The 12,425-nt window shown below is 49.9% G+C and overlaps 2 protein-coding genes across 2 annotated transcripts; one reads left to right on the top strand and one right to left on the bottom strand.

The window, feature by feature from the left end:
- Positions 1 to 1,606: 1,606 nt before the first annotated feature.
- BO86DRAFT_325971 (putative GPI anchored protein) lies at positions 1,607 to 1,968 on the top strand (the record flags this gene model as incomplete). The annotated part of the gene is made up of 2 exons (XM_025668549.1): positions 1,607 to 1,771; positions 1,846 to 1,968. The coding sequence occupies 2 exons, from the start codon at positions 1,607 to 1,609 to the stop codon at positions 1,966 to 1,968; spliced, it is 288 nt and encodes a 95-aa protein (XP_025522219.1).
- Positions 1,969 to 5,668: 3,700 nt separating this feature from the next.
- rasB (Ras small monomeric GTPase RasB) lies at positions 5,669 to 6,451 on the bottom strand (the record flags this gene model as incomplete). Its single annotated transcript, XM_025668548.1, has 2 exons — positions 5,669 to 6,307; positions 6,374 to 6,451. The coding sequence occupies 2 exons, from the start codon at positions 6,449 to 6,451 to the stop codon at positions 5,669 to 5,671; spliced, it is 717 nt and encodes a 238-aa protein (XP_025522220.1).
- Between the last annotated feature and the right edge of the window lie 5,974 nt (positions 6,452 to 12,425).

Below are 12,425 nucleotides of genomic sequence, written 5' to 3' on the forward strand. Positions count from 1 at the left end.
AATCCACTTTTCAAGTATTTCTTCCTCTCTCGCAGTAAGTTTATGCAAATTGGGGCGAGTTTCTTGACGAAATAAACGGCCATTTGCACAGTGTTGAAGAGTTGAGCAAGGAACATTAAAGACGTCAGCAGCTTCACGAATTAAGGCAACTTGACCGGTCTTTATAGCTTCAAGGGCAAGGCAAATTCGGCCCTCTTGATACAACAACTCTTTTGATGATTTCGGCATTTTTGGTGGTGTAATTGACTGCTGAATTGCTTCAGTTTTGGAGGTGGGAGGATTCAGGGGTGGCTCGCTCGCTTGCGTGGCTCGCTCGGCTGACGATTACGTTAAACTCGGGTGATGACAAAAGCACTCGGACAAGATATTATCCGGGCCGTGTTAGTGAGAGACTGAGTGTGCGAGAGAGTGCGGGTGGATAACGGATAATGGATGATTAACAGTCCATGAGTTATTATTATTACTTGGTTCCAGACCATAATACAGGTCTCCTTTCTTTCTAGCGAACCGTCTCCCTCCATTAATCGAACCTTGTTCATTCCCGAGACACCACCACAGACTGAGCCATTCTGAAGTGGGCAAGGATGGTCAGGAGTCGCCCGATTGAATGGGTCGGTCCATCCATGACTTTCCAGCTTCCAGCTCCCAGGGAACACCTTCTTCTCAGGAAGACCACCTCCCACTCACAGAGTCTCCTCAATATACTTTGTTGACTCTAAAAACAGAGTCTTTCTGACTATTAGGCTGATTGAAAGTAAGACCCTGAAGAGGGGACGAGGGGGTGCTAGTCTAGCCTCGGGCGGAGGATTGGAGTTGTTTTTGTTTTGCCCCTCTGCTCCGTACTGTATGTAACTACAGTTAACAGCAGTACGTTGGAGACCAGCTGATCGAGCCAAGCCCTACCTGGTGCCTTGCATCCTGCACTACCACCACTACCACCACCACCATTATCGCCAGGAAACTACCCCCAGTAACAACACACCGTCTCTTGCACGAACCCCCTGCCAGTAGTACTATAACCTACCGTACCTGTACCCGTACCTGTACCTGCACATGTACATGTACTCTATTCGCCTAGTCAGGCACACACGAGCTGAAGAACGCCCTCATGCGTGGAGCCCTGGCAAATATTACGGATCCGCCCCCGCTGGAGGTGAAACAGGCTAGTAAAGCAACTAAACCCTCATGGATTGCCCGCGTTGATGAGATTTCATTTAATCTTCCATAGAAAAATGACTAGTCTAGTCCACCACCAGCCCAGGAAATGAGGTAGTCGGCTGCAGTCTAGTCCCTGAGTGATCATCCGTTGGCCTCCTTTTTCTACGCCTCCTCCACCCTCTCTTCTACCTCTTCTTCCCTCTCTTTTCTCTTCTCTCTTCTTTCTCTCTCTCTCTCTCTCTCTCTCTCTCACTCCACGCACTCGCTGTTTCACCTTGACAATCCCGGTCTCCGCGCCGATTACGTTCTTTATTTCGACACAGTCGATCAATCAGTCAATTCGTCACTCTTTTTGACACCAATATAAACTCAGCGCAAATCAATTCTCCATAACACACACACAAACCCAAATACACCAGATCCATAAACCACCCGTCAATCATTCATCATGCGTGTCTCTTCTGCTGCTGTCGTCGCCTCCCTGGCTGCCGGTGCCATTGCGACCGAGTACAAGACCGTCGTTGTGACTGAGTATGCCACTTACTGCCCTCAGGCCACTTCTCTGGCTGCTGGTCCCGGTACTGCCAGCCAGGGTAACCCCTCTGCTGCTCAGGTGAGTGGTCATGCGTTCAAGACTCTGTCAGACCTGGTTGGATGTCCGATCTGTGAGACTAACTGCTGGACAAGCCTACCACCGTCACCATCTCCGGTACTGCCTACACCTACAGCACTCCCCTGGTCACCTCCACCGTGACCCACTGCGACAAGTGGTACGTCTCTCTCGGAAGTCTCCAACGGGGAACCAAGTGAATCGCTTGACTAACAAGGACTATCTAGCTCTGCCACCGCTGCTCCTGCCACTGAGACCGGTGTTGCTGTTGTCACTGGCACTGGTGCCACTCCCAGCACGGGCTCCGGCTCCGGCTCTGGCTCCGGCTCTGGCTCCCCTAGCTCTGGCTCCGGCTCCGGTTCCGAAGCCTCCCCTAGCGGTGCCGATGCCGTTGGCACTGGCCCTACCCCCAGCGCCAGCTCCGGCTCCGGCTCTACCCCAGGTTCCACTGGCTCTGAGACCTCCCCCAGCGGTGCCTCTGGCAACACTGGTTCCACCCCCAGTTCCGGCTCTGAGTCTTCTCCCAGCGGTGCTTCTTCCGGCAACACTGGTTCCACCCCCAGCTCCGGCTCTGAGTCTTCTCCCAGCGGTGCTTCTTCCGGCAACACCGGCTCTACCCCCAGCTCCGGCGCTGAGACCTCCCCCAGCGGTGCTTCTGCCGTCGGCGGTGGATCCCCCAATGAAGGCTCCAGCGCCTCCGGCGGCTCCTCCGGCAGCTCCTCTGGATCCTCCTCTGGATCCTCCGGATCCCCCGGTGCTGGCGCTGCCTCTCCCAGCGGAGCCACGGGAGCCCACCCCCAGGGAGTGAAGCCCACCCCCGGACCCAGCGGAATCTTCTCGACCCGCCCCGTGATCCCCTCCGGCCGTCCTTCCTCCTCCAAGCCCATCCCCTCCGCCTCCGCCAGCCATGTCGCCAGCGCTAGCTCCAGCTCCAGCTCTTCTTCCTCCACCAGCACCGGCTCCTCCCCCGAAGGTGTCTCCGCTCAGGGCACCGGCTCCAGCTCCGGCTCGGCCACCAGCCCCTCCGCCCCCGTCTTCACTGGCGGTGCTTCCCGTGCTGCCGTCGGCGCTGGTGCCGGCCTCGCCACCGTCTTCGCTCTCGTCGCCTACTTGTTGTAAGCTGCCTTTCAGGGTACCTGAAATGCTATGAAGGGGCGGCGGCTCTTGTTGTATAGATGACCCGGGGCAAGAAGGGATGAATCGGACAGATGAAGTGGTTGGAGGAAGCCTCAAGCCTCCGCCCATCGCTTCTTCTTCCTCCTGAAACCTCCACCCTTTCGCTCCGGGCCCATTAACCGGACTATGAAGAGAGCAGAAAACAAAATCTAATCCATTTCCAATGTCAAATCTGATCTCGTCGTACGTGACTTGAAGTGATTGGTAGATGGATGGGGGATGTTGACAAGGAAGGACGGTCTCCTTTGTTCGCGTGTCTTTTTTTCCCCTGACTTTGACATGTTTTTTAGTGTATTTGTGTGAATATCTTTTTTTTCCCTTTTTTTTTTTTTTTTCTCTTCTTCTCATGACTTGCCATATAACTTGGTTTGATTCTTTTATGATGGCTTGCGCTTCTTTTTTTTTTGTCTCCTAACTTCGATGACCCATATTATCTGTTTTTCCCTGGGCTTGGGCTTTGCATGTCTTCTCCACCCCTCCTTTCTCTTCCTCATTTACCTCCCTTCTATCAGCCCTTCTGATCTTGTTTATAATTTTAATGTCGATGTGTGAGGCATGTTCCTCGGACCACTGATTCGATTGAACTAAGTGTTCGAAGATAAAAATTGAAGTCGACAATCAAATTGATTCTCCATCCTCCTGATCCTGACCCCACGTCACAGGAGCTCTCGTAGCCATATGAAGATGATCGGGTCCCTCGAGCACTGTATTTCCACTGCCACTTCCCGCGTGGCCAACTGCCCCCTCCGTTTGTTCATTGCTTGACGTGCGATGCCCCAGTACCGCTAAGGGAGAAGCAAATATGCAAAGATATCCAATCCACACCGTCGTCGTCCAGCGGTGGCTCAGGACTGTCCTAATTATGGAAGAAAAAAAAAAGCCTAGGGACCTGCTATGCAAGTGACCTACCTACCTACAAACATGTTCTCATCCCCTTGATCTGGGATTCCCTCCGTCACCAACGCCTTCAAAAGAGTTCGAGACGCAGCTGCCCCGAGTCCCACGCGTCTCTGGCCATCTAGCAATATTTCGCAAGAACTAGTCTACCAAAAAGAAAAAAAAAAAAAAAAAAACGGGCCCAAATTCTTTTGTTTACAACCGTTCATTCAAAATCTCGCTGGATGGGCTACCAATACTTGCCGGTCCTAAGCCCCCACACCGCCTGAACAAGTTCAAGACTGGAAAAAAAAAAAGCAAGGAACTGGGAGTTGACCGCTGTCAAAGCTGCAGCTATCCGTGCTAGAGCTACCACCACTTTCTTGTTTAGAAAGAACAGACGAGGGAATGCGGGAAGTGAGTGTCTGGTGGCGCGAAAGATGGGCATAAATGCTTCACCTCCAAAACCAAACGTCTCCATGGCGATTCCTTTGTCAGAGTGGTCATGATGTATTCAAGCTAAAGAGTATCGGGCTGACAAAGTGACCCAAGCCACACAGACAAATGGGTCAGCATGAACTCATCTTCTCTCACCACCGGCAGAGCGCCTAAACTGCGACAACCCCATTCCTGCGGGTGACTGCCTCAGAATGGAAGTTGTTGAAGCCTACCGTAGCGCCACGGTTTCTATTGCGGCGTGCATGGGGCACTTAGAGAGCTGCAGGGAGAATGGGCAGTAGGGAAGTTGCGTTCTCCCCCGAACATATTGTCATTTTCACATTGCTTTCTATCGTTTAATTTATTGTGTCTTCTTTTGTTCTTTTGTTGGGGGTGCAGATGCGTCAACATGAGTACAGCAAAGTCAATGGTTAAGAATAGAAAGGAGAAAAATAGAGGGGGGGGGGGTGTAAGGAAATAAAGTAAAGGGGAACAGAACAAAGCACAACTCAAAAGAGTTCAGCCGTAGGGTATCATATCGCAATGCCAGCTAAACGGTCGACTGCCATGTCTTTGCTGGCTACCAAGCGAACCATTCATTGAAATCCCATGTCCACCAATAATCTCCATTGCGCCCATCACACTCTACCACCCTGATGTGGCTTTCATCCATTTGTAAGGTTGTCAGTCGCTTTCATGCTGTTGCCTTGCACCATAGTGAAGCAGGGTTGAAAGCAGAATTCATATCCAGGTTGGGGCGGGGCCAACGGGCATCGAACCACAATAGCAATAGAAATAACAAGATAAGAAGAGAACAAGAAGAACGAAAACCACACGCAGATTATTGCGAAAGAGGGCAAATGACAGACAAGAAAGAGGGCACATGCGGCGCGAATCTTTCTTTGGTATCAGGAGCTCCTAGATCCGCAAACCTGTGAACCATAACACCCTGCTGTAGTCAAAACACCCTGCGGTAGATTTCAAAAATATCATCACCCACGTACAACACAGAGAATGGGTAATCGCAATTCATGCATCAAGCATATCCTGATGCTCTGCCTGCATTGGTGAACCAAAGTACACCCATGGTAGCAAAAAAAAAAGTACTTTCAATACAGCATAACATAGCAAACGGAAACGATTTGCAGGCTGCACTCTCGTATAGGCCGTGAAAATCGGCGACGCATCAAGCAGCCAATATGAGCAAGGGTACGATAATGAATAGATGTCGTGAGTTGGATTGAACGGGCTTTCGTAAGAAAAGTCACATGTGCGGAAGGTTTTGAGCCCTGCCACCGGCCCATTTCCTGATTCTCGGCAATTGTGTCTTGCGCTTCCTTGCAGGATCTAGACCGATATTGAACGGTCCGGAATAGAGCCAGTCGGCTGGATGTTTGTATATGGCCAGAATCATAGGATTGTACACTTGAATGGACGTCGATGACTGCCATTGCGGTCAGGTCGGAACGACCGAGGATATTCCGGGCCGGGATCACGGGCTCCTCCTGTCGGCCGCCTGTCTTGCGAGCGGCCCTGCTGCTGACGTTGCTGACGGAGCATGCGCACGACGTCGTAGAATGCCTTTTCCACATTGATGCAATTCTTGGCGGAGGCTTCGACAAATTCGCACCCGAGGTCTTTGGCGAGAGCTTGTCCTTCCTGTGCTGAAACTGCGCGCTCAACCGCCTTGTCACTCTTGTTGCCGACCAACATAACAGGCACAGGGAGCGAAGGGCCAGAAGGCGCGTTTATGGGAGAACCCAAGTAGCTAGCACCTGAGGGCGATCCGGAGTTGGCTGATTCTTTCACCATTTTGATCTGATTATAGAACTTCTGTATGCGGGAAAAGGAAGCTCGCGAGGTAATGCTGTAGACAAGTACGAACCCCTCTCCGTCGCGAATCCACTGATCCCTCAGTGCTGTGTACTCTTCCTGGCCGGCGGTGTCCAATACCTCCAGCATGCATGATTGCTGGTCAATCACCACTTGTTTACGGTAGGAATCTTCGATGGTCGGGTCGTAGGTTTCAACAAAGTGATTCAAGCACAACTAAGGCGAAAGAAAGGGGGTCAGTTGGCCGAGCATTGATCGCAGACATTCAGGGTAGCATCTAACCTGGATCGTGAGAGCCGTTTTCCCTACACCACCGTCTCCGAGCACCACCAGCTTGTAAAGTGTCATTTTCCCCGACATGATGAGCTAAGTATCCTTTCCGTGGGCAAGGAGTATGATCGCGTTTTTTCGGAGACACCTGGTGTGAGGTAAAGAAGCCAGAGAGCAGTACTCTGGTATAACTGCCGAGTGTGGGAAGAATGAGGGAGAAGAGAAAAGGCGAAGGCGAGAGAGATGTATGCGGGCTCCACGGCGAGCACGGACGCGGAAACGGAGCGTTGCGAAACGATGGGGGTCCGAAGAACTAATTGGGTAGTGCGATTAGCCACTGAAAACCAAAGCTTTTAGACCGCTGCCCAAGCTCGCATACCCACTCCGGAAATGAGACGAACAACAAGTGACCACGGCAAGACTCCGGGAAGAGCAAAGAAAATATACGTGTAAGAATATTGATCAAGGCATACCTGAGTCAATTGATATGGTGATGTAAATAGGTTTTGAGTGGCAGTGCAAAAAAGACTTATTGCTGGTGAGACTGCGTTCGCGGCCTCTGAGAAAGCGATGATGTGGGCGTGTGAGAAAGGGTGTGATTTAAGGAGATTGAGGTTGAGATTCGACGAGAAGTTCCGATTTGACTCGAGAGATCTCAAGTAAGCGGCCACCCACAGTTGCAGAAGGGTACAAGCAAGCGGGCGGAGTTTGATCGATTGGCTGACCCGTAACTCCGCGTGAACCGGGGGGGGGGGGGTTGGTTGCGATTGCGGGAGAGTAGGGAGGGAGAATTCCCCAGAAGAGGAGCAGGAATAATCAAATTAAAGAGGAATCACTGAAGCTCGCACAAGTTGTGGTCACAAAAAAATGACGATGAAGTTCAAGATTAAGGGTGCTTCACAATGAACGCTAACCACGTGAGAAGAGGGGCGAGTTTGCAGTGAAGAATTGTCAGCAAGGGATTAATTGGCAGAGAAGTCAGCCTGCGTAGAGGAGCTTAGAACGAACGACTTTCTGAATTGAGTTGGCGGGAAGGGAGGGAGGGGTATATGCGCAAGACCAAGAAGCAAGAAAGGCTTGGCCAGTCGGAGAAGCGTCAGAGGGAGAGGGGTCAACCTATAGATCTCTGTCTCGATCCAAGACCTTCCGCGGCTGGATGAACAGGTCCCTGGGTAGACACTGGAGAGATTGGGGAAGGGCAGCAGGAGAGCTGAGAAGACAGGTAGCAATTAGGTAGAGAGGGGTGAATAGTGAAGTAAGTGGGCGAAGACAGAGAGGAAGGGGGGGGGGGAGAGAGAGAGAGAGAGAGAGAGAGAGAGAGAGAGAGAGAGAAAGAGATGGGGTGAGAGAAAGGTAGAGAAGACCGAAAGATGTGACTAAAGGTAGACTAATCGGGAGGTAGGGTTAGGAAGGAATGATTGAGAACAAATCAAGCTAGGAAAAGAAAGTAGGTAAGAGAGAGACAGAGAGAGCGCGCGAGAAAGTCGAAAGCAAAGAGAGGATAGCAGAGGAGAGAATATTGGTTGATAAAAATGAAGCAGCGGAGACGTGATCCCTGTCGCCGGAGAACAACAACCGCAGTTTAGTCTGTTCAAGATTGGTTGATGACTTCGGTGCAAGATGTGGTGCACTAGCTTTAAAACAACGAATCCCTAGGGGAAGGGGAGGGGAGCGTAGGGGAAGAAGGGGGGCCCGGGGTGGAGGGGATATGGTTTAGGAAGGGAAAAGATACGAGAGAGAAAAGAGGAGAGAGGAAATGTGGGAGGTTAAGCAAACAGAAGTCGGACGTGGCGTTGTGACTACGGAGTACTAACTATGTAATATAAGTATGTATTGAGCAATAAAAAGTGTGCCAATTGCCTAACTATGTAGGTACATATGTACATACTGTACAGTACTTTATCAGGCAGGTATCATGAGGGGGAGGCAGTACAGCACAGTAGGTACAGTACAATACATTTCTTTTCTCGCAGTCTGCATGCAACCACTTTCTTGTATCCAGGCTCGTCAATACAATACATAACCATACAGTATCCTTCTCTGACAGGATATTTCAACTGTGTTAACCTATTAGCTATCTTTTAGTAGCTCATCAAGATAGCTCTTGCTCTCGAAACAGAGCCATAATACAATCGCTAGACGCGAATTCTGCGCTTCGATCACATTGTCTTGGAAGATTTTGGATCAAGTAAGTTTCTTATTATCTCAAAACCCAAGTATCCCCTGGCTGTTGTTACACATTTGAGTTGAGAAGTGGAACTACAACATCATTTACTCACTCAGCCATGATACTCTTCTCTTGGGCTTACACTTAGACCACGAGTATGTTTAAACTGAGTTCAGTTGCTAAGGATTCTTCCTGATATAGGCCTATTAGACAGTTCGAGGCTTTCCTACCAAATTCAAGGTTCCAACCTATCGTAAGAATACCGGAATACCCTCTTAAGTCGGATCATCATCGCTTTAACCGCACGATACTCCCGTCGGTGCCTGCTCCAACGATCCGAAAATTGTTTCCATGCCTAAACCCCTACCTCCACCGCGCTCCTTTGCTTCTTGAGCGCATTGCAAGCCTTCTCGATACCCAGTATGCATGAATGTATGAGCCATGCAGTCAGGAAGTATTCTTCAGAATGGTTTCGTGTAGACACGAAGTGGGTGCTCAACGACACTAGTCACTTCATGGCCGCTCCCCCCACACACAGAGAAGAGACGTGGTATCGGTGGCATCAACCTACACCCGGTCGGTCAGGATTTGCACACCAGACTCATGTGTCTTGCCTCAAGTCTGATGTGGTATCACCCGTGCTTCAGGACGTTTTGTCACACACTCTAGATCGCACAGGGTTAATTGACCTGGTGGCAAGCAGAAGATTCGGAATGTGTCTCAGGTTTGGATGATGGAGGCCTTCAAGTATACAGCAATTAAGGGCTCTCGTCTGGATCAACCGATGCAAAACAGGCGAGGACCCATCCGTCCCGCGCAGCAGGGAGATTTTCACTTTTGGCAAAGTCCTAAGAAATCATTGTTCCACACAAGTGCTACGGGGAGAAGGGTAGAATATTCCGCGGCCCCGTAGAAGCAGACTAAAACCCATCTTCCTGATTATCGGGATTCCCAAAGCGTAACTTTCCCGGTCCCAGGATAATCCCGCCTCCAAGAAGGAACGTCGCAGGCTCGCAGCCCATGTCAGAATTTTCTCTGGTAGCAAAAGCATGAAACGCTGGGCAGGTGAGGATCAGAAAGGAAAATAGATAAGTATAACAAGATATCATTCCACTTCCCATCCTGCCGCTGCTGCCATACCATATGCATATGTATCTACACATTTCCCTTTGCCTATCTCCTGAGTCCTGAGTCCTGAGGAGACCCGAAGCTCAGCAGCACTTTTCCTAAGTATATGACGTTTAGGCGAACCCTCTGCCAGTCTAGTTTGGGCCTCCCGAGGAAAAGGATAAGTCAATCCGGGATAGCTAAGCAGCCCGGTGGATCCCAGTTAACCCCTATTATCACATCGGGACTCGGTACACGGAAGAAATTCCAACCTGATGAGCTTCCAGAAAAATCATTGAATTGCTTCTGGAAGGCACTAGGCTCTTATTACATCAGGTCAACGCGTCTCCTGCTAGTATCTGTGAACCGACCCCTAACACGGATTCCACGTAACAGTGATGACTCGAGGCGCAGCCGGAACAGAGAAAAAGATGTCGTCGGGCCGAGCCATAGTGTGAGCACGGGAGGTTCTTGTTCCAGTTCCAGTAACCCATCCAGTCTAACAACTGTGCTGGAATGGAGGATGAATGTATCAAAGGGGAGACAGATGAGCCTAGGATTTGGATCGGCGGCTGGGCCGACAAGCAGCGTTGGTTGAGTCCAAAACACACGATGAACAGGAAGAGTTCCTTCCTTCCACCCAATGCATATCAAGCATCCAGCCTGGGCTCTTGTCAATGGTAAACCAGAATAGAATAACGGTCCAATTTAATTTTAATATGAACCAGCATAACAACGGCGTTTCCTGGCGAAATTCACCACAGCTCTTCCGCCTATCTAATTTCCCAGCCCCGGCTCTCATCCCACGTGGAATGCTACTAGCTCTCGGAGACTGCAGCGCAGCGGTCCGTGATCCCGAATCAGTTAGGTCACTTTACGATCGTTGACTTGGTAAGTTGATTAAATACGTTGCCCATATGTGCAAGGTGCTTACATGTCAAATGTGTATGTAAACAACCGCGCCGCTGCTAGAGATTTTCTCAGCAAGAGCCGAAAAATTCGTTAAACCTTGTAATTGCGAAACGCTGAACAACATAAGAATTTAGCAGCGGTGGCTCGCCTACTAGTTCGTAATTACTATGTGTCCTATCCCAATTAAACTGACTCGGTCCTCTTCGACAGCAGATTTCGAGAACACTAGTTCCCAATAGGCAGCCACCACGGTCATCCATGATCACCAGCCATGATAATTCACGCTGCATCATTCATCAACCATCATGTCATCGTTAGAAGAGTATCGGGGGTCTAGGATCAACGGAATTAACGGGAAAAAGCAAGCACTTGATCAACAAAGCAGGAAATCATTGGGTGACTAAATAGGGCAGCCTGCCAGTGCTACTGTACCTACCTACTTAGTAGTTATACGTTACAGGGCCTAGACATGGATCATAGTCTTTTCATACTGAATACTGTACCTATACACGTAAATCGAGCAGACAGGTCGGTTTTCAGTACTCAGAGCACTGTGGTAGATATAGTTGCATCTTGCCGTCCTATTATGCAGCTAAGGAAGTTACCTACTATTCATATGCAGGGTGGGTGGATAAAAACCATCATGGATACGGAGAACGGGGTCAGGGGCCGGCGTCCCACCGCCATGGGACGGTCGCTGACTTGCGGCAACCACCCCTGCCCACTCAGCACATGGCCATTCCCCGTGCACATTGACAGTTAGTCACCAGTTGTTACCAGGCGTTACTACTTCGTTACACTCTGTATGGTAAGAGCAGATCTCGTAAAGTAACGAAAGTAAATTGGACATGACGTGGATACGTAGTCAACACAGAAGATAGAACCAAATATTTTCTATGATCGTATCAGGGGAGGGGAGAAGGGGGGGAGACACCTGGAATGCCAAGTCTCTCATGAAAACAGCGAGGTCAATTGATCCTTGGCTGTCTAGTTGTATACGTAATCTGGCTTGCAAAATGAGATGAGGTGATGCTGGATGAAAAAATGACGAGAGTAGATTTAAAAGTATGAGTAGAGTATAAAGAAGGAGATCGTGGATCTTTCCCGTTCCACTTGCCTTACGCTACGCTACCTACGGTACTACTTCGTTACCTACTGACCCCCTGTATGCCACCCGATGCACACTCGAGGCACCCAACCAGTGCACCGACCTCACGTGAACGATAGCGTTTCAAGGTTCAGTTAAGTTCCATGGCTTTTCAGATGCCTGGTTGCCATCCGAATTGGACATCCAATGAAAACAGAATCTATTGAGTTTTCTGGTCGAGTAGCGTCCAGTTCTGAAACAGTTAGGTACGACTTTGAACCCTTGTTTCTCGCTTGGTTGAGACATCCCTGGTAGTCCTGTATCTGGACATTTTACGTCTCAGTGTATAGTATTGAGCTGGAGCACTCTATCGCTGGATTGGTGAAACACACTGCGATCTACTGTCGATTGACTCTGTCTGTATCCTAACCTATTTGACCTGAGCCGATCTTTCAGCCAGCGTGAACCCTGATTGCAGCCCGAGCTCCGGAGATCACCCGGCTCAACCAAGAGAAGAGTTACGACGATCCACGTAACCTATCGTCCCTGGATCGAGATCATACGAAGGCGAATTACTGCTCTGTCTCCGTGACGATGGTGTCAGCTTAGGATAACATGCCAGGGCCTCTATAGCTGCGAAACATTACCGCGAGTGGGGTCTCTTAGAGATAGAACGCTTTATTCATAAGAAGAAATGCATAAGATAAGCGTGTGGTTATCACATGGAAATAACCTAATTGCTCCATCTAGCACTGATACGTCCCCACAGTAAGAATGACGGTCCTCAACCA

The sequence above is a fragment of the Aspergillus japonicus genome (assembly GCF_003184785.1).
Source record: "Aspergillus japonicus CBS 114.51 unplaced genomic scaffold BO86scaffold_105, whole genome shotgun sequence".
Lineage (NCBI taxonomy): Eukaryota > Fungi > Ascomycota > Eurotiomycetes > Eurotiales > Aspergillaceae > Aspergillus > Aspergillus japonicus.